The 26,036-nt window shown below is 51.1% G+C and overlaps 1 protein-coding gene across 2 annotated transcripts in view; it reads left to right on the forward strand.

The window, feature by feature from the left end:
* Positions 1-26,036, forward strand: part of ECE2 (endothelin converting enzyme 2) — a 60,608-nt gene that overhangs the window by 22,669 nt on the left and 11,903 nt on the right. For both annotated transcript variants that reach the window (XM_048505971.1, XM_048505972.1), the window contains 10 exons: positions 3,841-3,985; positions 6,541-6,756; positions 6,920-7,044; positions 10,027-10,173; positions 12,263-12,328; positions 12,920-13,108; positions 21,201-21,343; positions 23,625-23,739; positions 23,948-24,058; positions 25,891-25,989. In XM_048505971.1, the coding sequence (XP_048361928.1) occupies positions 3,841-3,985; positions 6,541-6,756; positions 6,920-7,044; positions 10,027-10,173; positions 12,263-12,328; positions 12,920-13,108; positions 21,201-21,343; positions 23,625-23,739; positions 23,948-24,058; positions 25,891-25,989 (1,356 nt within the window). The remainder of the gene's footprint in view (positions 1-3,840; positions 3,986-6,540; positions 6,757-6,919; positions 7,045-10,026; positions 10,174-12,262; positions 12,329-12,919; positions 13,109-21,200; positions 21,344-23,624; positions 23,740-23,947; positions 24,059-25,890; positions 25,990-26,036) is intronic.

The raw sequence follows: 26,036 nt of genomic DNA on the forward strand, positions 1-26,036 counted from the left end.
GTGGGGCTGAGAGAGCTCCAGGAAGCTGTGACTAGCCCAAGGTCACCCAGCTGGCGTGTGTGGGGAGTGTACAGGCTAATCTAAACTCCCCAGATAAACCTCCACAGCTCAGGTGGCAGAGCGGGGAATCAAACCCGGTTCCTCCAGATTAGATACACGAGCTCTTAACCTCCTACACCACTGCTGCTCCTGGTAGAACAATTCTCATTAGCTGGAGCATTCCAGGGCAGGAAAATATCCTGGCCCTGGTTGAGGCTACGTATAGAACATTTGAACTTCAGGGACAAGGTACCAGCCTCGTTTTCACCCGGATGTGCTAGCTTTAGGGTTGTGGTGGGGTTCCCAACGAAGCCTGGGCAGGCCCCCATCTGCAATATGAAGTGGCACAGTCCAGGAGTGACTCACCTATCTGTTGTTTACAAAGACCGGGCCAGTATTTTGATTTCCAATCCTAGCTGGGCGCTAAAACTCTACACCAGTGATGCCGAACCTATGGCTCAGGTGCCAGAGGTGGCACTCAGAGCCCTCTGTGGGCACACGTGCACAGAGTTTGTCATGTGGGGTCCCCACATCTAGGCTGGCCTGGGATGCTTGACTTGATGTGCGTGCACCTCAGTGAGCAGGGAGGCTGGCGGGCCTGGTGCCTGTGCTTCAGGTGGCTGCTGCCCGGCAGAAGCGGCAGAGATGCTAGAGGGCTGGCAGGTGGGACTTGCTGGAGGCTACAGCAGTCTGGCCCCTGCCCGAGGCGGTTGTTCAGGTTAAATTGCCACGTTGGCCCTTTGCGATAAATAAGTGAGTTTTGGGTTGCAACTTGGGCACTTTCGGTCTCGAAAAGGTTAAGCCATTGACACGAGGACACGGCAAGCGTGAGCGCAACTGAGCATATACAGAGTCGCGGCAATAACTACTGGAGCCAGGGAGTTCAAGCAAAGAAAGAATGTATTGGCATTGATACAATATATACAGTTTAAGCGGACCAAGAGCCTTGAGCAGGTCCTGTCCCCAGCAAGGAACATGCTTAACTGAGTTAGCTTACTTATATACACTATGATACATTAATTAGCCTATGGCTAGTACACTGCTCTATACCAAAAATATAGGAAGGAGCATGTGCTCTGTTGACTTCCCTACACAGTGGCCGCTACTGGAGGCTGCTGGGAAGTCACCGTAGCACGGTGCATTATTTCCCCTCAAGGGCAAGCGGAGCTATTGTGGACAGTCTCCGCAGCAGATGCTGCCGGCTGATAACCCAGCAGATGCTGCCGGCTGATAAATGTGCAGAGCGGCAAGGGGGAGGGAGCACGTTGCCAGGGGAGACGAGATGGATGAGCGAACACCACACAGGAATCGGGATTAGTGTGACGGACAGCCTAGACTCTCTTGGTCCAGTCCCGGCTGCTGTAGCTGGTGGCGACCCTCCCAAGGCCGCAGGCTGGAATCTCGCAAGCTTTTGTCCTTACTTTAATTCTGCAGCCTTCTGTCCACCTTTGACCTCAACCTGCATCATGCAATAAGCTTCTGGATTTTTTAAAAAAAACCCTCATTATTTTCCCCATTCCCTTTCTGCAGGGTTTAGATTTTTTAAAAAAATGGCATTTGCACAGCGTTCGTTCACAAAAGACACCAAGAAAAGTCACCAAAAGAGGCAAGGTACATTCCCCATAAGGACTCCGAGTTCCCTCTGTGCCAAGGGTTACCGTAACCTCAGCTTGTGGGTTATGTGGGGCAGAATTTTGAATGAATCTTGCAAACAATGGATTGATGTATTGTCGAAGGCTTTCGTGGTTACTCACATGCTAAGTGGGTGGATCCCACCCATGCAAATCAAGCTTGCTAATTGCACCCTTTACACTAGATCAGGGGCGTAACGAGGCAAACTAGCCCTGGGCAAAACCTGAGTTGGATGCCCCCCCCCCCATTGACAGGAACTTGGGGGGTGCCATCATGACAGTCTCCAGCGGATAACCTGAAATTTTGGTGCTGATACATCCAAAAATGCACCCCCTGCAGGAACATCCCAGACATTTGCCCAAGAATCTTTGTTCTGCATTGAGTTTTCTGCATTGATGTCAATGGGGGGTGCAGGCTGGGGGGGCACATTTCTGAAGGCACAGTCTCAAAACTTTCATGGTCTCATCAGGAGACTGCCCTAATGATACCCCCCAGGTTTGGTTCAGTTTGGTTCAGGGGGGCCAAAGTTATGGACCCTCAAAACTGTAGCCCCCATCTCCTATTAGCTCCCATGGGAAACAATGGGCGATGGGGCACCCCCTTTGAAAGTCCATAACTTTGGACTCCCTGAACCAAACCTCACCAAACTTGGGGGGTAGCATAAGAACAGTCTCCTGATGATACACTGAAATTTTGGTGTTGCTAGCCTAAAAACTGTGTCCCCTGCAGGCCAAAAATGGAAAACCACTAAAAATACCCAAAAACAAACCCTGCATTTTGAATCCCCCCCACAAGGTGGTGCCCTGGGGAGATGCCCACCTTGCCCAATGGGCATTACACCCCTGCACTAGATAACTGGCAAATGGTTCTTTCTCCCACCCTGGACATTCCACAGATATATATACACCACTTGCTTTACTACCATCAGATCCACAGATGCAGGCGAAACGTCAGGAGAAAATGCTACTAGAACACGGCCATACAGCCCGGAAACCACACAACTCCCCAAACAATGTATTGTCGAAGGTTTTCAAGGCCAGACTCAACTGGTCATTGTGGACTTTCTGGGATGTATGCCAGTGGTCTGGTAGATCTTGTTCTTAACGTTTTGCCTGCATCTGTGGCTGGCATCCTCAGAAGTGCTGTCCCAGACTTCTCTCTGTGATACACCTCTGAAGATGCCCACCACAGATGCAGGCGAAACATTAGGAACAAGATCAGTGGTGGGATTCAGCAGGTTCACACCACTTCAGCAGAACCGGTTGTTAAAACGGTGCTTGTAAAGAACCAGTGGTTAAATTGTTTGAATCCCACCATCAGAACCAGTTGTTAAATAATTTGAATCCCACCACTGAACAAGATCTACCAGATGGCCATACATCCCGGAAAGCCCACAACAACCAATCTTGCAAACGGTTTTTAAAAACATTAATTTTTTTTTACTCTTCACTTAACAAATCAAAAATCAACATAGAAAAGTCATGCTTCAAAACCAGGATCTTATTCAAGTTGAACAATTAACTTTCCCCTTTTTAACAGCTTGTCAACCCCAAGTCCATGGAGCAGCAGTGGCATAGGAGGTTAGGAGCTTGTGTATCTAATCTGGAGGAACCGGGTTTGATTTCCAGCTCTGCCGTCTGAGCTGTGGAGGCTTATCTGGGGAATTCAGATTAGCCTGTGCACTCCCACACACGCCAGCTGGGTGACCTTGGGCTAGTCACAGCTTCTCGGAGCTCTCTCAGCCCCACCCAACTCACAGGGTGTTTGTTGTGAGGGGGGAAGGGCAAGGAGATTGTCAGCCCCTTTGAGTCTCCTGCAGGAGAGAAAGGGGGGATATAAATCCAAACTCTTCTCCTTCTTCTTCAGACAAATGCTCGAGGCAACTAAGGTACCATTCCAGCCTCCCCCTTTTCCAGCGTGGTTTGGTGGTTCAGAGCAGGTGGATTCTAATCCTCCTCCTCCTCCTCCTCCTCCTCCTCCTCCTCCTCCTCCTCCTCCTCCTCCTCCTTCTTCTTCTTCTTCTATCATTAAGGTACTAACTGGAGCCAACCCTACTCAGCTCCCGAGATCTGGTGAGATCAGGCTATCCTGTTCCGTCCAGGTTAGAGCACCCCGGAATGAAATCCATCATTTTATCTCGTCTCTTCTGTTTTTTTCTCTCTTCTTAAGGTGGGCTTTAGGAAGGGCAGTGCCCCCTTACTGAGTCACATGATTTCCCGAACCCACATAAAGCTGGCGCTGTATGCCGTCTCCCTCTTTGTGTTCCTGCTGCTGCTGGGTTCAGTCATTGCCATGGGCATCCAATACAGCAGAGGTAAGTGAGTCTCCCACCCACCCTGTCTCCTGGCCCGGAGCAGCCCGTCACTCGAGGGTCTCTGTCGTCGTAGGGAATTAACCCTTCCAATGCCTACTAGCTATTTGCACAGATCGAAACCCTTTTTTTAACAGGACAGACATTCAGAGGTGAGATCCAGCAGGTTCTCTCAGGTTCCCGAGAGTAGGTTACTAATTATTTGTGTGTGCCAAGGGGGGGTTACTACCGTGTTTCCCCGAATATAAGACAGTGTCTTATATTAATTTTTGCCCCCAAAGATGCGCTATGTCTTATTTTCAGGGGATGTCTTATTTTTCTGTGTTCTGTTCGTCAGACATGCTTCCAAACAAAAACTTTGCTATGTATTATTTTCGGGGGGATGCCTTATATTTTGCACTTCAGCAAAACCTCTACTATGTCTTATTTTTAGGGGATGTCTTATATTCGGGGAAACAGGGTAATTGGTGATTTTGCCATGTGATTTTTGCCTTAGTTACGCCCCTCCTCTCCGCAGTAGCGCGCCAGAACTTAGAAGCAGTCTAGCAGGAGTGCGCACAGCGTCGCGTGGCAGCCTAAGCCCTCGTGCATTCGTTTCCCGCCCAAGGACCGGCGCAGCGGCTACGTCCTTGCCACAGCCCTGCCCAGGAATGCCCCACCCCCAGAATGCCCGGCCACATCCCCGTCGTGTCCTGCCCAGACCCATTGGCGCTACGACACAGTTTGAATCCCACCACCATGGGAACCTGTTACTAAAATTTTTGGATCCCACCACTGCAGACATTCACTGTCTTAGTCTGATGTCAGTGCTTCGTTTTCTGTTGAGGCAATTCCATTTGTTCTGCCTCAGATTTATTGATGTAATACCGCTTTGTCGGCAGCGCACCTGCACTCTGTATCTTCTCTAATATTCTGGGTTTGTTTCAGATTTCTGTAATCCGAGCATGGGTTTGTTTCTTTTGTTAGATATCTGCTCCTGTCTATCACACCGGCTTTCACTGATTAACCCTTGTGTCTCAGTGAGGAAGGCCGTAGAAATAGTGAATGGCGTAGTGGCGCAGTGGCTAAGAGCAGTGGCTAAGAGCAGGTGCACTCTGATCTGGAGGAACCGGGTTTGATTCCCCGCTCTGCCGGCGGAGCTGGGGAGGCTTATCTGGGGAATTCAGATTAGCCTGTGCACTCCCACACACGCCAGCTGGGTGACCTTGGGCTAGTCACAGCTTCTTGGAGCTCTCTCAGCCCCACCTACCTCACAGGGTGTTTGTTGTGAGAGGGGAAGGGCAAGGAGATTGTCAGCCCCTTTGAGTCTCCTACAGGAGAGAAAGTGGAGATATAAATCCAAACTCTTCTTCTACTCTTCTTCTAAATAAATTGATTTAAAATGGGGTCTTATAAGCCCACCTTTCTGGCCCACCTTTGCTCAGCCATTTGACTGCTGAGTGCACGTTTAAAGCTGGGTCTCCCAGATTCTAGACCAGGGATGCCCAGAGTGGCACGGGCACCAAGGCGCTTGCCCAGCTTTTCAGGACCACTGCAAGGCAGGACTTGTTATTCAAATGGAAGGGGTTTCTGTTGGAGGATCAGGAGATTTAGTTAGCACCTGGGTTTTTCTTAGTGAGTGAGCAGTTCCATTTCTCCTTCAGGCTTTCCTTCTTCCCAGGAGATACAAGGAAGGAGATATTCCCTTTCCTCAGCCATTCCCATGGCAACCATTTTGAGTTGGCTCCTCCCCTGTGGCCGCCCTTTTAGGTTTGGCTCCTCCCCCGTGGCAGCCATTTTAGGCTTGGCTCCTCCCCTGTGGCAACCCTTTTGGGTTTGGCTCCTCCCCTGTGGCAGCCCTTTTAGGTTTGGCTCCTCCCCTGTGGCAGCCATTTTAGGCTTGGCTCCTCTCCTGTGGCAGCCATTTTAGGCTTGGCTCCTCCTCTGTGGCAACCCTTTTGGGTTTGGCTCCTCCCCTGTGGCAGCCCTTTTGGGTTTGGCTCCTCCCCTGTGGCAGCCATTTTAGGCTTGGCTCCTCTCCTGTGGCAGCCATTTTAGGCTTGGCTCCTCCCGTGTGGCAGCCCTTTTGGGTTTGGCTCCTCCCCTGTGGCAACCCTTTTAGGCTTGGCTCCTCCCCTGTGGCAGCCCTTTTGGGTTTGGCTCCTCTCCTGTGACAGCCCTTTTGGGTTTGGCTCCTCCCCTGTGGCAGCCATTTTAGGCTTGACTCCTCCCCTGTGGCAGCCCTTTTGGGTTTGGCTCCTCCCTTGTGGCAGCCATTTTAGGCTTGGTTCCTCTTCTGTGACAGCCATTTTGGGTTTGGCTCCTCCCCTGTGGCAGCCATTTTAGGCTTGACTCCTCCCCTGTGGCAGCCCTTTGGGGTTTGGCTCCTCCCTTGTGGCAGCCCTTTTGGGTTTGGCTCCTCTCCTGTGACAGCCATTTTGGGTTTGGTTCTTCCCCTGTTTTGGGGGTGGCACTCACCACCACCCTTCAAACATGCCAGCACCTCCTGCCGTAGACTGGGACTCTCACCACTCCACCATGCTGGCTACCCTGATGGGGTGCGTGTCTCTCCCTGCCAGATCCGTTGCATACCACGTGCCTGACTGAAGCCTGCATCATCGTCGCCAGCAAAATCCTGGAGGCCCTGGACCGAGAGACCAACCCCTGTGACGATTTCTACCAGTACGCCTGCGGAGGGTGGATCAAGCGGAACCCGCTACCAGACGGGCGCTCCAAATGGAGCACTTTCAACAGCATTTGGGACCAAAACCAGGCCATTATGAAACACCTGCTGGGTAAGCGGCTGCCTCTTCCCGGGAGGGCAGTCTTGGCTTCATCTCAAATTGGAAATAGTAGAGAAGGGCTTCATTGCCTTGGGGAGCCGGGCTGCCAAAATGCCCGGCTGGGATCCTCGTGGCTCTGCCGCGGGCTCACGGGCTGGGGCGCTTCTGTTGACAGAGAACACCAGTTTCAACTCCACCAGCGAGGCGGAGAGGAAGACGCAGCGCTTTTACCTGTCTTGCCTGAAGGAGCAGAAGATCGAGGAGCTGGGCTCTCAGCCGCTGATGGATCTTATTGAGAAGGTGGGCTGTGGGGAGGAGGTGGGAGGGTCTCCTTCCAGAGAGCCCGGTCATTCGGATTGCCGCGCAGAGCTGGATGGGACCTCCAGGGCAGTGGTGGGATCCAAAAATTTTAGTAACAGGTTCCCATGGTGGTGGGATTCAAACTGTGGTGTAGCACCAATGGGGCTGGGCGGGGCACGACGGGGGCATGGCCAGGCATTCCAGGGGTGGGGCATTCCTGGGCGGGGCTCTGGCAAGGACGCAGCCGCTGCACCGATCCTTGGGCGGGAAATGAATGCACGCAGGCACAGGCTGCCACGCACGCCTCCTGCTAAACTGCTTCAAGTTCTGCGCGCTACTGCTGAGAGGAAGGGCGTCACTAAGGCAAAAATCCCGTGTTAAAATCTCCCATTAGTAACCCCCTCTCGGCACACACAAATAATTAGTAACCTGCTCTCGGGAGCCTGTGAGAATCTGCTGGATCCCACCTCTGCTCCAGGGCCATCTAGCCCAACCCCCTGTCAAAGCAACAACTATGTATATAATATCTCAGACTGTGCTGCTGGCCAGCAGGGCACGGTCAGGTCTGGCATTGCGGGGCCAAACAGGCAGCACGCAAAAGCGCAGTCTGATAACAGTCCAATGTGTCCAGTCAGGTGGCAGGCGAAACATAGTCAGGTAACAGTCCGCAGGTTGTACAGGAGAACCAATAACCAGGCTGGGGATCAGCGATGAATCAGGCACACGGCGGTGACAGGTAACCTGGAGCAGCAGTGGCGTAGTGGTTAAGAGCAGGTGCATTCTAATCTGGAGGATCAGGGTTTGATTCCCCGCTCTGCCGCTTAACCTGTGGAGGCTTATCTGAGAAATCTCAGATTGGGCATAAGAACATAAGAACTAGCCTGCTGGATCAGACCAGAGTCCATCTAGTCCAGGGGTCTGCAACCTGCGGCTCTCCAGATGTTCAAGGACTGCAATTCCCATCAGCCCCTGCCAGCATGGCCAAATTACCATGCTGGCAGGGGCTGATGGGATTTGTAGTCCTTGAACATCTGGAAAGCCGCAGGTTGCAGACCTCTGAACTAGTCCAGCACTCTGCTACTCGCAGTGGCCCACCAGGTGCCTTTGGGAGCTCACATGCGGGATGTGAAAGCAATGGCATAATCATCCCGTTTTGTTTATTGGTACTCGGGGTGTACTCCCTGACGGCATGGGGTTTTCATTTACCACTTCTGGCTAATAGCCATGAGTAGATGTGTTCTTTGTGAATTGGCACACTTCATTGTGCCCCTCCTCCCGTAAATACAGCTAAGCTAATAGTCCTTCATCCACCCTGGCCAAACCACACTGCTGCATCTACCTTTTTATTGAGCTAACTTTGTATTATGTGTATTTATTTAGGATCTGTCGAGTACAATTTTATCTCACTTTTCTGCTAAATAGCTCAGGCAGGGTACATAGGGCAGGGCACATAGTTTTCGCATCTAAGAACATAAGAACAAGCCAGCTGGATCAGACCAGAGTCCATCTAGTCCAGCTCTCTGCTACTCACAGTGGCCCACCAGGTTCCTTTGGGAGCTCACAGGCAGGATGTGAAAGCAATGGCTTTCTACTGTTGCTGCTGCTCCCGAGCACCTGGTCTGCTAAGGCGTTTGCAATCTCAGATCAAGGAGGATCAAGATTGGTAGCCATAGATCGACTTCTCCTCCATCAATCTGTCCAAGCCTCTTTTAAAGCTATCCAGGTTAGTGGCCATCACCACCTCCTGTGGCAGCATATTCCAAACACCAATCACACGTTGTGTGAAGAAGTGTTTCCTTTTATTTGTCCTAATTCTTCCCCCCAGCATTTTCAATGGATGCTCCCTGGTTCTAGTATTGTGAGAAATTGAGAAAATTTTCTCTCTTGTCAACATTTTCTACCCCAGGCATAATTTGATAGACTTCAATCCTATCCCCCCTCAGACGTCTCCTCTCCAAACTAAAGAGTCCCAAATGCTGCAGCCTCTCCTCATAAGGAAGGTGTTCCAGTCCCTCAATCCTATCCCTCCTATCTTGTGGGGAAGTTTGTCTGATGATGAGGGGCTGGCTGAAGGTCACTGTGGGGATTTGACCCCGGGGGCCCCCAGCACTTGATGTCAGATCCCTAGTTCTCTAACCCAAGGGTCCCCCACTCTCAGTTCACCAGATAAGAATCCACCACTCATGTAGAGGTGTGGGGAATCAAATCCAGCTTTCCAGGTTTGAATCCATTGCTTTTAACCACTATAACATGCTGGCTCTTCAGAGTTTGATTGCTGTAGAATTCATTGCCATGACAATATCTGTTTCCATTAAAACAAAAATCTAGGTCTTATTTCCAAAGCATAATTGCAAAAAGCTTAGTGAAATTTCAGAAGTCAGCAGGGAAGAAGAAGGAGAAGGAGAAGGAGAAGGAGAAGGAGAAGAAGAAGAAGAAGAAGAAGAAGAAGAAGAAGAAGAAGAAGAAGAAGAAGAAGAAGAAGAAGAAGAAGAAGAAGAAGAAGAAGAAGAAGAAGAAGAAGAAGAAGAAGAAGAAAAGAAGAGGAGGAGGAGTTTGGATTTATATCCCCGCTTTCTCTCCTGCAGGAGACTTAAAGGGGCTTACAATCTCCTTGCCCTTCCCCCCTCACAACAAACACCCTGTGAAGTGGGTGGGGCTGAGAGAGCTCCAAGAAGCTGTGACTAGCTCAAGGTCACCCAGCTGGCGTGTGTGGGAGTGTACAGGCTAATCTGAATTCCCCAGATAAGCCTCCACAGCTCAGGCGGCAGAGCTGGGAATCAAACCCGGTTCCTCCAGATTAGATACATGAGCTCTTAACCTCCTATGCCACTGCTGCTCCAGACCTTGGAGGAACAAAATTGACAGCAACTGGAGGTCTGGGATACGGTACCCCAGCCTGTCCTTGTTTCTTATTACAGTGTCTGAGGAAACGCTATTACTGTTTTGGGATTCCTAACCTTTGCTTCCCTGATCCCCTCCCAGATTGGAGGCTGGAACATAACTGGCTCGTGGAACCAGACCAACTTCATGGACATCCTGAAACTGGTGTCTGGGACCTTCCGGGCTTCTCCGTTCTTCACTGTTTTCATGGGGGCCGATTCCAAAAGCTCGAACAGCAACATCATCCAGGTAACTTCCTTGGCAGCATTTCCATCTGTGGGTCTGAAAGTGGACACATTCTGCTGTCCAAACGAAATTGATCTTTTTAGACAAGCTGTATCCCATCAAGGGAAGAGAGATAACCTCCCCTAACTATCTTGGAGCAGCTTTGACCTGCACAACCCAGACGGTTCTCATCAGTTCTCAACCAAGGCAGGAGGACATCTTGAAGGTGGGTGATTCCCAACCCTTCCAGTAGGGAGGCAGGAAGAATTTTACTTCAGCTTTTTGTTCCTTAAGAACATAAGAACTAGCCTGCTGGATCAGACCAGAGTCCATCTAGTCCAGCACTCTGCTCCTCACAGTGGCCCACCAGGTGCCTTTGGGAGCTCCCGTTCAGGATGTGAAAGCAATGGCCTTCTGCTGCTGCTGCTCCCAAGCACCTGGTCTGCTAAGGCATTTGCAGTCTCAGATCAAGGAGCATCAAGATAGGAAGCCATAGATAATGAACCTTTTCAAGACCGTGCCCAAATTGCAACCCGAAACCCACTTATTTATCGCTAAGTGCCAACACGGCAATTTAACCTGAATACTGAGGTTTCAGTTTAGAAAAAATGGTTGGCTCTGAGGCGTGTGCTACTCGGGAGTAAGCTTGGTGGTAGTCGGTGGTTTTGCTTTGAAGCAACTGTGCAACTCTTCCAACGGGTGAATCATGATCCTAGGAGGGTTTACTCAGAAGCAAGCCCCATTTCTAGCAACCAAGCTTACTCCCAGGTAAAGGATCGTGGTTTAGTTCTTCGCATGAAAATCAGTGGGGTTTAACAGCGCTTAACAGGGTTACCTACATTGCTTCCCCAAAACTACCATAGGTCTTAGGTTTAATGCTAATAATCGAGCCCAGCGGCCCAGGCCAGCGTAGATGTGTGTGGGGGGGGGATTCTCCACCCACATGACGAACTCTGTTTGCACATGCCCACAGAGAGGGCTCTGAGTGCCACCTCTGGCACCCGTGCCATAGGTTCGCTACCACTGCCAGAGATCGACTTCTCCTCCATAAATCTGTCCAAGCCCTTTTTAAAGCTATCCAGGTTAGTGGCCACCCCCACCTCCTGTGGCAGCATATTCCAAACACCAATCACACGTTGCGTGAAGAAGTGTTTCCTTTTATTAGTCCTAATTCTTCCCCCCATCATTTTCAATGTATGTACCCTGGTTTTAGTCTCATGCAGGGGAGTTCTGACACTGCTTTATGATGATGTAAATTCTTCATTGTGAGCCGCCCCGAGCCCACTGGGGAAGGACAGCCTGGAAGACCCCATATTGCCCCGGTAGGCCCCTCCGCTCCTCAGAGGAGGACCTACTCGTGATCCCTGGCCCAAAAATGATCAGGCTGTCCTCGACGAGGGGCAGGGCCTTTTCAGCCCTGGCTCCTACCTGGTGGAACAGGCTCCCTAGGGAGATCAGGGCCCTGTGGGACTTCCAGAGTTTCCGCAGGGCCTGCAAGATGGACCTGTTCCGCCAGGCGTTTGGCCAGCCTGGTTAAAAATACATCTACCGTGTCATCTGGCCTCCCGTGGGCACAAGGGGGGTAGCCAGACGCCATCCACATTTTTAAATGGGTTCTGTTTTTATGTAATTAATATTTAAATTATGTTTTAATGCATGTTTTAACCTTGTTGTGAACTGCCCTGAGCCCTCAGGGGGAGGGCGGTATATAAAATTAATAATAAATTAATAAAATAAAAGACAAATAAATAAAACACACTGCATTGGGTGTCTTATTTGGTCCTTTAAATGCACATTTTAGGCTCACGCAGCCTCAATTTGCCTTAGGCCCGTGCAGTGAAGAGGAGCAGGGGGTTTAACCCTTCAACCTCCTGCTCGTGTTTGCAAGTCGAAACAGACTTCCAGGCTTTGTGGTCAGTATCTTAAAGAGTGGGAGGTGGTTGCTTTAAGGGGCCTCTCTGATGCAGCGGAGTGGCGGAACCAGTTTCAAACAGCTAAATGGAGGTGGGTGGACGTGACAGTGAGCTGTCTTGCAATATCGGAGTCTCGAAAGAGCAGTGGGGGTGGACAAGCTGGACTCAGTGAGTTTTCTGTTTTTTGTGTGTATGTTCAGGTGGATCAGTCTGGCCTTTTCTTACCCTCCCGTGACTACTACCTAAATAGGACTGCTAATGAGAAGGTAAGGAGGCCCAGTAGAGACCAGCGGCTTTTTCATTACCCCCCCCCCCACACACACACACTAATCTATGGGATAAACTAGATATGTCATTTTAAAAAGAAGAAGAGTTGGATTTATATCCCCCCCTTTCTCTCCTGTAAGGAGACTCAAAGGGGCTGACAATCTCCTTTCCCTTCCCCGCCCCCAAACAAACACCCTGGGAAGAGGCTGGGGTGGAGAGCGCTCCGAAGAACTGTGATTAGCCCAGCTGGCATGTGGTGGGAGTGCACAAGCTAATCTGGTTCCCCAGATAAGCCTCCGCAGCTCAAGTGGCAGAGCGGGGAATCAAACCCGGTTCTCCAGATTAGAGTGCACAGCTACTCTTAACCGCTGCACCACGCTGGCCCCAAGGGGATCCAGCAGCTGAGACCTGTAACCATTCTCGCTTCTTCCCAATGGGAGGGTGTCAGAAGGGAGAGCACAGGGTCCGGCCCTTTGCAGAATGATTGGATTGCTGATGAGAGGCAGGGAAAAGGAATGCATTTTGTTTAGCCCTCTGCGGCGGCTTCAGCACCCCAGCGCTTCCCCAGACATTTTGCTTTCCTGCAACAGGTCCTGGCTGCCTACCTGGAGTACATGGTGGAGCTGGGGACGCTGCTGGGCGGGGCCAAAGCCTCGACGGAAGAGCAGATGCAGCAGGTGCTGGAGCTGGAGATCCAGCTGGCCAACCTCACTGTCCCTCAAGACGAGAGGCGGGACGATGAGAAGATCTACCACAAGCTGACCATCGCCGAGCTGCAGGTGGGCACTACCTGGGTAGGGGTAAGAGTCCGTGGGGGGCAGGGGGGTGACAGCGGGGTGGGAATGGAGGAGTGTGCGCAGAGGTGGGATCCAGCAGGTTCTCACAGGTTCCCGAGGGTAGGTTACTAATTATTTGGGCCACTCCCCACTCACCATAAGCCGCGGGGTCACCTCTTTAAAAGACACGAGGAGGATGGACGTTCCCCACGTCAGCAGCACCCACTGCGCATCTGCCCTTAATTTGCCGCTCTCCCACCTCCTTGTTGCGCGGCAAATTAGCTCCTCTGAAAAGAGCAACATTTTCAAAAACCCTGCAGGTGCCGCAGCGGGGTGGGGAACCTCGGCTGTTTACTCGTGGCTGATTCGCTCTGAAGCGCAGCTTCCGGCCAATCAGGAAACAGGAACCGTCATTTTGTTTAGGGAGGGTATTCCCGTCAGAAAGTGCTTGGAAATTGAGACGTGTGCACAACAAGACGTGCCAACATTGCTCTTTTTTGCTCTTTTTTGCTCAAGCTCCACTGTTTTGCAGCTTGGCAAAGTGCTGCTGAGCACAGGGTTGTCAGCGGTGTAAACTGAAACCGATATTTACTTTCATTTTTCTGCCCAAGCAATTTGCAACAGGCAGTGACGTCAGCATGTGCAGATGTCTTAAAACAATGCGTTCAGCTTATCCAAACGAACTTTTCGGGTCAGCCAATCAAAATGGAGCCCCGCCTTCGGCTGGCTGCAACTCCCACGTGTAAATGATGCACATGCGTGCCAGCCAATCAGAACGCTCGATTGCCTCTTTGACTCTTGATGTGGAACCCCACACTATTTCCTAAATGGAAAATGAGTGGGGAACAAATGTCTCCGTTGTCAAAAGCCACAGAGGCTTTTCTACGAGGGGTCGCTGTGGGGTTGCACTCAGACGAGGTAAGTGGGGAGTGGCCCATTTGTGTATGCCGAGAGGGGGTTACTAATTGGTGATTTTGCCGCGTGATTTTTGCCTTAGTTACGGCCCTCCTCTCAGCAGTAGCGCGCAGAACTTGAAGCAGTCTTAGCAGGAGGTGCGCCGGCGTGCGTGGCAGCCTGCGCCTCCGTGCATTCGTTTCCCGCCCAAGGACCGGCGCAGCGGCTGCATCCTTGCCACAGCCCCGCCCAGGAATGCCCCGCCCCCGGAATGCCTGGCCACGCCCCGTCGTGCCCCACCCAGCCCCATTGGCGCTACGCCACAGTTTGAATCCCACCACCATGGGAACCTGTTACTAACATTTTTGAATCCCATCACTGAGTGTGCGTGAAGAGGGCCTGGAGGATGCTTTGCAGCAATCGCGGAGATGTTGCTTCACAACCAGGAGTGGCAATTGGGACCGGCTCAGCCTACCTGAATATTGTTTCGGGGAACGGTTCAGTAGTGGAGCTTCTACTTGGCATGCAGAAGGTCCCAGGTTCAATCCTGGGTCGGTCCATTTAAACAGGATTAGGTGGTGTGAAAATAAGATTGAGTCCCTGGAGAGCTGCCACCGGTCAGAGTAGGCAATATTGATTTTGATAGACTAAGTCATAGGTGTCAAACTCACGGCCCTCCAGATATTATAGACTACAGTTCCCATCATCCCCAAGGAGGAGGAGGAGGAGGAGGAGGGAGGAGGAGTAGTAGTTTGGATTTATATCCCCCTTTCTCTCCTGCAGGAGACTCAAAGGGGCTTACAATCTCCTTGCCCTTCCCCCCTCACAACAAACACCCTGTGAGGTGGGTGGGGCTGAGAGAGCTCCGAGAAGCTGTGACTAGCCCAAGGTCACCCAGCTGGCGTGTGTGGGAGTGCACAGGCTAATCTGAATTCCCCAGATAAGCCTCCACAGCTCAGATGGCAGAGCTGGGAATCAAACCCGGTTCCTCCAGATTAGATACACAAACTCTTAACCTCCTGCGCCACTGCAGAAAAGTTGGCCTTTCCTCTCCAGGTTTTGTTTCTGATGGGACTACGGAGAGGGAGGGCGCTTTGGCCACAGTGGCGTGGAAAAGGTGGGAATTTGAAGGAAGATTGGTCTTTGAGAGGCTACCAGACATGGTGACCAAAGGGAACCCCCACCTTCAGAGACAGTCTATCTCTCAATTTTAACTGTTGTCGGCTCTCTAGAGGAGCTGTGTGAGACAAGATGCTGGGCTGGATGGACGACTGGTCTGATGTTCTGAGGAGAGATTGTCCTGGAAGCGGATGGCTCTGCACCAGCCAATTTCTTCTCACACCCGCGGCCGGTTCCCTTCCCTAGAACCATAGAGTTGGAAGGAAGGGGTCATACAGGCCATCTAGTCCAACTGCCTGCTCAATGCAGAATCAGCCTAGAGCACAGGTGTCAAACTCGCGGCCCTCCAGATGTTGTGGACTACAGTTCCCATCATCCCCTGCCAGCATCATTCTGGCAGGGGATGATGGGAACTGTAGTCCACAACATCTGTAGGGCCGCGAGTTTGAAACCTGTGGCCTAGAGTGTCCCCAACAAGTGTTTGTCCGGCTGCTTGCTTGAAGACTACAAGTGTGGGGGGGAGCTCACCACCTCCCCAGGCAGCTAATTCCACCGCTGAACTATTCTCACTGTAAAAATCTTTTGGAAAATGTCGAGCTGCTACCTTTCTGCCTGTAATTTGCACCCATTACTGCCAGCCCTCTCCTCTGCTGCCAGCAGGAACAGCTCCCTGTCCGCCTAAGTGACAGCCCTTCAAATACTTAATAAGAGCAATCATGTCCCGCCTTAGTCCCCTCTGCTCCAGAGAAACATTCCCTCTCTGCGTCATCCACGGTTTTCTTCTTGCGCCTCTCAGCTTCTCCCCCAATGAGTCGCTGGGGCTCCTTTGCTTTCCTGTGTCGCACAAGATACAGAGCCCACCCCCACCCCCAATCCTGCTTCTTCTTCATTAGGATGCAGTTGGCATGGCCGTTCAGCTGTGGCCAACGCCAGTGACGCAGGAGCCGAGGGGATTGGCATCCCAATGAGAGCAGGAGCGGCGGCGGCAATGCCAAGGCCGGCCCTGAAACGTGGATCTTCTTCCTTCCTCCTTCTAGGAAGACCCCTTTCCCTGAGCCAAGGAGAAGTTTGGGACTTGCTGTGAAGGTTCCCCACTCCCCTGCTCCAGTGGATGTGGGCATCATATACTTGCACTGGCTCACTCCGAGTTCTGGAAGGGACAGAAGGGAGTCAGGGCGGCAGGCGGATATTTGCCTCCAGATCTCCTTCAATCCTGCCATCTTAGGGTCAAACTGTGATGCAACGATGCAGATATTTGTGTCCCACCTTTCTGCCCAGTTGGGTCTCCAAGCAGCCGACATCATCATCCCCTCTCCATTTTCTCACAACAACCCTCTCCATTTGGAGTACTGTGTTCAGTTCTGGTGGCCACATCTCAAAAAGGAGATCGAAGAGATAGAAAAAAGTGCAGAGAAGGGCAATGAGGATGATTGAGGGACTGGAGCACCTTCCTTATGAGGAGAGGCTGCAGCGTTTGGGACTCTTTAGTTTGGAGAGGAGGCGGCTGAGGGGGGATAGGATTGAAGTCTATCAAATTATGCCTGGGGTAGAAAATGTCGACAGAGAGACATTTTTCTCTCTTTCTCACAATACTAGAACCAGGGGGCATCCATTGAAAATGCTGGGGGGAAGAATTAGGACTAATAAAAGGAAACACTTCTTCACGCAACGTGTGATTGGTGTTTGGAATATGCTGCCACAGGAGGTGGTGATGGCCACTAACCTGGATAGCTTTAAAAGGGGCTTGGACAGATTTATGGAGGAGAAATCGATCTATGGCTACCAATCTTGATCCTCCTTGATCTGAGATTGCAAATGCCTTAGCAGACCAGGTGCTCGGGAGCAGCAGCAGCAGAAGGCCATTGCTTTCACATCCTGCACGTGAGCTCCCAAAGGCACCTGGTGGGCCACTGCGAGTAGCAGAGAGCTGGACTAGATGGACTCTGGTCTGATCCAGCTGGCTTGTTCTTATATTCTTATGTTCTTATTTTCTCACAACAACAGCCTTGTGAGGTAGGCCAGGTTGAGCGTTGGTGACGGGCCACAGGTCGCCCAGGAAGCTTTCGTGCTAGAAGTGGGGATTTGTCCGCCACTCCATGCAAAGTACCATACTGGCTTTCAAACTTGATGTGCCGGTGGCCCTGGAGCTGATCGAGTGCTGGAGATTTTTTTTTCTGATTTATCTTCTCCCAGGCACTCAAGGAAGGCCTTTTCCTTTGGGCCATGGGAACGCAGCTTGTTGCTTTTGAGAGGGTCCTTAACCACTGTTTGATCACCACTAATAGTTTTAGAGAAGGAGGCAGTTTCTGAAAGTGCTGCCCAGTGACCTGGGGTGGGGGGGGGGGGTTGTTGTTTCCACCTCCATGTGGCGTAGGAGGTTAAGAGCTCGTGTATCTAATCTGGAGGAACCAGGTTTGATTCCCAGCTCGGCCGCCTGAGCTGTGGAGGCTTATCTGGGGAATTCAGATTAGCCTGTGCGCTCCCTCACACACCAGCTGGGTGACCTTGGGCTAGTCACAGCTTCTCGGAGCTCTCTCAGCCCCACCTACCTCACAGGGTGTTTGTTGTGAGGGGGGAAGGGCAAGGAGATTGTCAGCCCCTTTGAGTCTCCTGCAGGAGAGAAAGGGGGATATAAATCCAAACTCCTCCTCCTCCTCCTCCTCCTCTTCCTCTTCCTCTTCCTCTTCTTCTTCTTCTTCTTCTTCTTCTTCTTCCTCCTCCATGTGTACAGAAAGCAGCTTCAGGGTAAGTCCAAGAATTCCCTCCCTCCTTCCCTTATTCTGCATCAGAGGCAGAGCCATTTTGAGAGGTTGGAGGTCAAAAGTTAGCCAGAAGCTTGAGGAGGAGGAAGAGGAGTTTGGATTTATACCCCACCTAGCTGTCCTGCAAGGAAACTCAAGGTGACTGACAAGCTCCTCTCCCTTCCTCTCCCCACAACAGACCCCTTGTGAGGTAGGTGGGGCTGAGAGAGTTCCCAAGAACTGTGACTAGCCCAAGGTCACCCAGCAGGAATGCAGGGGTGCAGAAACACATCTGGTTCACCAGATAACACAACTGGTTCACCTTCTACCTGCTCCCCCTCCTTCTTTTCTTCTTTTTTGGCCTTTAGATCGGGCGCCTGTGTATATGTGTATATGTGTCTTACACAATCTTGTTATTTTAATTTATTTATTGTTATTGACTGCTGCTGATTTTAATGGGTTAATTTTATACTGTATCAATTGCTGTAAGAAACAGCCGTGTTGTGAGCCACCTCGAGCCCTTCGGGGATGAGGCGGCCTACAAATCAAATCAAATCAATCAAATCAAATCAAATTGCAAGCAAGCAAGCAAGCAAGCCAGCCTCTGCCACTCAGGTGGAGGAGTGGGGATCAAACCCAGTTCTCCAGATTAGAACCCACCTGCTCTTAACCACTAAACCACGCTGGCTCTCAGAGTTCTGGTTCTATGGGGGATTATTGCCTGTCACTTAGAATAATTTTCAGTGGGGCTTTATTCCCCCTCGGCTGATGTTCACAGTGCCGGGACATGAACGGGAATGTGTTATTTAGCAATCTTATTGTTTTATCCACTGCACTGTTGCGAGGACCCTAAGCCCATATGGAGAAGGTCGGCCTACAATCAAATGAATAAACAAATAGTCTATAATTCCTGGAAGTCTTCAGGGGCCATTTGAAGACTGGCAACCCTACTTGCCTACGACATTTTCCCTCCCAACTGTACAGCCAGAACTGGTTTAAGGGCTTAATGATGCCGGCTTGATTGTCTGCAGGCGTGTAGGAAAGGGTTATTGAGATCGAAGTGCCCTTGAGCATCTTTGAATTCGTTCCAAATGCCTATCGAACCGGCCCAGAATTGGTTCCACTGGGGAAAATCCACTCCAAAAAAACCCCCCAGCTTTTGTTTGTTGTTTCTCCATCGACCTGCCCTTAGCTGGCCTTCCACATCCTCCGCCTGTTTCTCCCGAGCGAGCGTAGCTATTCATCCATGCACAGTTCCCCCACACCTGGCCTCTTGAACCTGCCCCCTATCTTTGCTTTCTGCTTCTCTCTGTCTCTCTTGTCCTGCCTTCCCCCCCCCCCCCCCCCCGCCACGGCCCTCAGCCCCAGGTCCCCGGCCTCCCAGCAATACGGCGAAAACGGTTTCCTTCATCTCTCTCCGGGTTGCCAAGCAACCCGTTGCTGTGGTAACGACGAGACAAAAAACCCTTCTACGAGAGGACACTTCAGACTGGCAGTTTTAGGCGCTGCCTGGGCAGCAGGGTTGGATGCAGTCTTTAAGACACAAATGAGGAGGTTCCTGTGGGTGGCCGACTCTGGGTTGCAAAATTCCTGCCAATTTTTTTTTTTGGGGGGGGGGGGTCTGACAAAGCCTCTCAGCCCCCCTCCGCACATGCAAAATAATGCACTTTCATTCCACTCCCAATGCACTTTCTTCTGGATTTTACTGTGCAAAAGGGCAAAATCCACTTGAAGAAGAAGAGTTTGGATTTATGTCCCCCCTTTCTCTCCTGCAGGAGACTCAAAGGGGCTGACAATCTCCTTGCCCTTCCCCCTCACAACAAACACCCTGTGAGGTGGGTGGGGCTGAGAGAGCTCCGAGAAGCTGTGACTAGCCCAAGGTCACCCAGCTGGCGTGCGTGGGAATCCCCCAGAGAAGCCTTCACAGCTCAGGCGGCAGAGCGGAGAATCAAACCCGGTTCCTCCAGATTAGATACATGAGCTCTTAACCTCCTACGCCACTGCTGCTCCTTGCAAACAATGGTGGAAGTGGATTGAAAGTGCATTATTCTGCCTGTGCGGAAGGGGGCTGAGAGCTCCAGAACGGTGTTGTTTTTTTTTTGAGGTTCCCAATCTATTAAAAAAATGAAGAAAGGCCAGAACAGGGTTACAAAAATTGTGGTGCATTTTAAATGTTACTGAGGGCAAAGTCGCTGGATGGATGTCTTTCTTTCATTCCTGTCAGTGTGTCTATGCAATTGAATATATAAAACCACCTTTGGAAATAACGTCAGATTGGGGGCCTACCATGAATGTGAGGCCTAGGCCAAGTGGCCCTCCTGGCTCCCTGTGGTTTGGGGAAGGGAGAGAGCTCAGTGGGGTATAATGCCGTAGAATCCACCTACTAAAGCAGCCGTTTTCTCTAGTGGACGTGGTCTCTGTTTAGGGATGCCAGGTCCTTTGGCAGGGAATGGGGGCAGGGTGGCCAGATCCAGGTTGGGACATTCCAGGAGATTTGGGGATGGACTCTGGGGAAGATACGGTGCCATAGAGTCCACCCTCCAAACCGAGCCAGCCTGGTGAAGTGGTTAAGAACAGGTGCATTCTAATCTGGAGAACCAGGTTTGATTCCCCACTCTGCCACTTGAGCTGTGGAGGCTTATCCGGGGAACCAGATTAGCTTGTGCACTCCAACACATGCCAGCTGGGTGACCTTCCGTGAGTCACAGTTCTTCAGAGCATTCTCAGCCCCACCCACCTCACAGGGTGTTCATTGTGGAGGAGAGGAAGGGAAAGGAGATTGGAAGCCCCTTTGAGTCTCCTTACAGGAGAGAAGGGGGGGATATAAATCCAAACTCCTCCTCCTCCTCTTCTCCTTCTTCTCCTCCTCCTCCTCCTCCTTCTCCTTCTTCTCCTTCTTCTCCTTCTCCTCCTCCTCTTCTTCTTCTCCTCCTCCTCTTCTTCTTCTAATCCACCTTCTCCTTTTCCTCTTCCTCTTCCTCTTCCTCCTCTTCCTCTTCCTCCTCCTTCTCCTCCTTCTCCTCCTCCTCCTCCTCCTCCTCCTCCTTAGCATCTATTTTCTCCAGGGAAACTGATCTCTGTGATCTGGAGATGAGAGGTCATTCCAGGGCATTCGAGGTGCCAGCTGGAGGCTGGAACCCATACCTTGCAGGGAGATACTGTCTGAGGGCAGGTCCCAGCTGGAGGTTGGCAACCACAGGTTCTGCTTCAGAGTTTTTGCATCGGGACTTCAGCTCTTTGCCGGGCCAAGGGCCTGCTTTCCATGCAGCTTGCGAGAGCCGCCCTGAAGCCTTTCTCTTCTGGAGAAATTAAGATTTTCCCATGCGCTCTTTCTCCCACAGGTCCTGGCTCCTGCCATTGACTGGCTGGACTTCATGTCCTACTTCCTCTCGCCTCTAGAGCTGACGGACGCTGAACCCGTGGTGGTTTACGGCCGGGAGTACTTGCAGCAAGTATCCCAGCTCATCAACGCCACCAACAAAAGGTACTGGACAAACACAAAGCAGAGCCTTGGCTGCTGAGGCCCCCGAGCTTACAACAGTCATATCTCGCTTTCGGAGTCAGAGCAGTCAGCTGCGAGCGTGAACGCGGCTGCGTGGCAGACAGTGGGGACTCCTCGCATTTACCTTCGGGTCCGCATTACCCCATATGTCCCTACTAGGCCTCTGCGTTCAGCAGAGGCCAATCTGCTAGTAGTCCCTGGCCCCTCAATGATACTGCTGGCCTCCACGCGGGTCAGGGCCTTTTCAGCCCTGGCCCCTGCCTGGTGGAACACTCTTCCTTCAGCTGTCCGGGCCCTGCGGGATGTTGGTGAGTTCCGCAGGGCCTGTAAGACGGAGTTGTTCCACCGGGCTTTTGGAGTGTCCAGTTGCTGACAGGTGCCCCCTGCTTCCTCCTCCTCCTCCTCTTCTTCTTTATCTTTTTGGGTCCCCTACCATCTGTGGGACCCGTTTTCTTCCCCCTTTTGGGAGGTTTTTAATGAGGGTTATTGCGGACATTGTTTTACTGATCGCTGCGTTTTAAACTGTTTTTATGTATGTATGTATGTATGTATGTATGTATGTATGTATGTATGTATGTATGTATGTATGTATGTATTTATTTATTTATTTATTTATTTATTTATTTAAATTTTTATACCGCCCCATCCCCATGGGCTCTGGGCGGTGTACAACAGAACTAATACAACGAATTCAGGAGCGAACAATATAATTAAAACAACAACGACCCATAAGGCTCCATCATTAAAACATACTAAAACATACTAAATTTTGTTAAAACAGCGGTAATCATAATAAAAGGCGTCCAGTGAGTCCTTACTCTTAAAACCCTCCCCTAGGGAGCAGCCGGACTCCTCCATAGGAGGATAATCTAGATGTTACTCCAAAGGCCCGGCGGAACAACTCGGTCTTACAGGGTTATTGTATATGCGATTTATGTTGTTCATCGCCCAGAGCCCTTTGGGGGCAGGGCGGTATACAAAACCCAATAATAAATAAAATAAATAAATAATAAACAGGGAAATGCGAGGAGAGCCCACTGCAAAAAGACCATGGAGCTAGAAGCGCCACGCAAAGTGCTCCACGCATAATGGGCCATAGAGTCAAAACAGGGGGGGCGGGTCCTTCAGTGCCAAGCTAGCCAGGCAGGTTTTTAAAGAGTTGTGTGAGCATTCCCCAGACCCACCGTGAGTTCCCTACAGCCACACGAAAGCTGCAGGGAACGGCTGTTAAAAAGCAAAGGAGAGCCCGGAGGGGCTTGGAATGCTGCCAGAGGGTGAGAAAGGGTGCCTCCCCCCCCCCCCAGAAGTTTTCTCCCCGCATGGTGGCATTCCACGCCCAAGCGGGCTCTCCTTTGCTTTTAGGAGCAATTCCCTGCAGATACTACATGCCTACAGGGCACTGTCTAAAAACCTGTCCCTCAGCCCTCGGATAAGCGGGTCGAAGCTCATGATTTACAGATTAAGGTACCAGAGAAACAGCAGCAACATTATGCCACAATTAACCTATGACAACAGGATCTGTTCTCCAAAGGAGCAGCAGTGGCGTAGGAGGTAAAGAGCTCACGTATCTAATCTGGAGGAACCGGGTTTGATTGCCCGCTCTGCCACCTGAGCTGTGGAGGCTTATCTGGGGAATTCAGATTAGCCTGTACACTCCCACACATGCCAGCTGGATGACCTTGGGCTAGTCACAGCTTCTCGGAGCTCTCTCAGCCCCACCTACCTCACAGGGTGTTTGTTGTGAGGGGGGAAGGGCAAGGAGATTGTAAGCCCCTTTGAGTCTCCTGCAGGAGAGAAAGGGGGGATATAAATCCAAACTCTTCTTCTTTTTCTTCTTTCTTCTTTTCTTCTTTTTCTTTTTCTTCTTTTTCTTTTTCTTTTTCTTTTTCTTCTTTTTCTTTTTCTTCTTTTTCTTCTTCTTCTTCTTCTTTTTCTTTTTCTTTTTCTTCTTTTTCTTCTTCTTCTTTCTTCTTCTTCTTTTTCTTCTTCTTTTTCTTCTTCTTTTTCTTCATCTTCTTCTTCCAAAGAGATAAAGTGCGGTGTAGTGGTTAAGAGTGGTGGTTCAATTCCCCGCTCCTCCACATAAAGCCTGCTGGGTGACCTTGGGCCAGTCATAGTTCTCTCAGAGCCCCTCTCAACCCTGCCTAGTTTAAAGTTGCCTGTTGTGGAGAAAGGAAGGGAAGATGAACATCAGTCACTTTGAGGGTCCTTACAGTAATGAACAGTGAGGTATTAAAATAAAACGTTTTTCTTTCTCTTGTAGCGTCTTAAACAATTATTTAATTTGGAACCTGGTTCAGAAAACAGCCTCGAGTTTGGACCAGCGCTTTGAGACAGCCCAGGAGAAACTATTGGAGACTTTGTATGGAACCAAGAAAGTGAGCATCTGTTTGTGGGAGGGTTTTATACCCTAAAAAACCAGCCATGGTCCACCTCGGCTGGTGCTTCCTGCCTGTTTTGGCTGATGTCGGTCCACTGAAAACCACGGGCTTGAGAAAGCGGGTGCCCCCCCCTCAGATTGTGAGTACGGGTTCAAGGCTGTGCCTCCCCCTTAGGTCTCCTCTTTCTTTCTTTCTTTCCCTGGAGTCCTGCACTCCCCGTTGGCAAACCTGCATCTCCAACACCGACGACACTTTGGGCTTTGCCCTCGGCGCTCTGTTTGTGAAGGCCACCTTCGATCGGCACAGCAAAGAGATTGTGAGTATCACCAGCTCACCGCGTAGGCTCCGCCCTGCCTCCCTCGCCACCCCCAAGCGCTGAGCGCCACAGATGTTGGAATCAGGGCTGTTCCTTGCACACCAGCCGGGTGGGGAGGGGGCTTGGAACAGGGGGCGGAGTCTAGCCCGGTCCTTCCCACCTACCATTCGTCCAGTCCCTGTATAAATGAAAAAGTGGGAAGGTTAAACCATCCCAGCTCACAACTCTCTCCCCATCCCCTGCTTAGCTCTAGCACAGGGGTGGGCAATTATTTTTTCCATGGGGCCGCATAAGAAACAGAAAATATTGTGGAGGGCCGGGCCAAAAGGCTGAACTCAATTCTGCATAATAGGGGCTGATAAGTGACAGACAGGTGCACAGATCAACTTGGAATCAGCAGCAACAGTTCTGCATACCACACTATTTGGCACAAAGAATCACAGGCTTAACCTACCTGCATAGTTGTCCACTGTGACAATCAAGCAAGTGGGGTATGACTTAAGTCCCTTGACCTACTTTTTTCATGGACTGGCGCTTTTGAAAGCCCCACAGAAGCCGGCAGCCAAGGCAACCGGCTTCTGCAGGACTTTCAAAGATGCCTCGCTCCCCAGCAAGGCAGGGGGATGAGGCGCTTTTGAAAGCCCCGCAGAAGCAGGCAGCCAAGGCAACCGGCTTCTGCGGGGCTTTCAAAGGAGGGGATCGCCCCAGAAGCCACTGCGCGAGGGGGGAAGGGGGAGGGTTAGCGTGAGCAGTGCGGTTCTAAACAGGTCCTCTTAGGCCAGGGCCAAGTCTGTCATAAGGGCCAGTCAGGGTCATCCGGCGGGCCGGATGTGGCCCCCGGGCCGTATAATGCCCAGGTTTGCTCTAGCAGCTACTTGAAAGGAAGGAAGAAGGCCTTTGGGAAGAATTCATCGAGGAATTGCACTTCACCACGGTTCAGTCCTCAGGTGGCGACTGTAGTTGTAGCTCCGGCACTTGGCACGACACTTGCTGCTGCTCCCCCGGGAGAGCGGAAGCGGCATCAATAATGCAAAACAACGGGCGTGCATGTTGAAGAGTTGCATTGATTGAGTTGATTTCTATCCCGCTGTTCTATTCCGAGGAATACCCAGGACGGCATAACGCAGATGCATTTTGCCCAGTTGAAACACAGCTAGTGCAAAGCATATTGTAATGGCATGGATTTATTTATTTTATTGTATTTGTATCCCACCCTTTCCCCCCAGGGCTCAGGGCGGGTCACAACATTAAAAAAAGGATATAAGGATATTAGGGAAAAATATATATAAGGAAGGATGTCCTTCCTTGTATTGCTTTATGTGACGGTTGCGAACCTCCAAGTTAAAAGAAGAAGAAGTAAGAGTTTGGATTTATATCCCCCTTTCTCTCCTGCAGGAGACTCAAAGGGGCTTACAATCTCCTTGCCCTTCCCTCCCTCACAACAAACACCCTGTGAGGTAGGTGGGGCTGAGAGAGCTCCAAGAAGCTGTGACTAGCCCAAGGTCACCCAGCTGGCGTGTGTGGGAGAGTACAGGCTAATCTGAATTCCCCAGATAAGCCTCCACAGCTCAGGCGGCAGAGCTGGGAATCAAACCCGGTTCCTCCAGATTAGATACACGAGCTCTTAACCTCCTACGCCACTGCTGCTCCTGTTAGTCCTGTTGCATCTGATCTCCAGAGAATAGACATCAGGTCATCTGGAGAAAATGCCTGCTTTAGGACCCTGCTGAGGTTCATCCACAAGCCCCACCCTCCTTAGGCTCCACCCCCAAAATGTCCAGGTATTTCCCAACCCAAAACTGGCAACCCCTACCCTCTTCCCTTGCTTGCAGGCTGAGGACATGATCGCTGAGATACGCACAGCCTTCGAGGAATCGTTGGGCCTGCTTGACTGGATGGATGCAAAGACGAGGCAAGCGGCCAAAGAGAAGGTAAATTCCTTCCTCCTCCAAGGCGTGGGTCTGCTAGAGAATTTGGG

Source organism: Sphaerodactylus townsendi, linkage group LG08, assembly GCF_021028975.2.
Source record: "Sphaerodactylus townsendi isolate TG3544 linkage group LG08, MPM_Stown_v2.3, whole genome shotgun sequence".
NCBI classification, from domain to species: domain Eukaryota; kingdom Metazoa; phylum Chordata; class Lepidosauria; order Squamata; family Sphaerodactylidae; genus Sphaerodactylus; species Sphaerodactylus townsendi.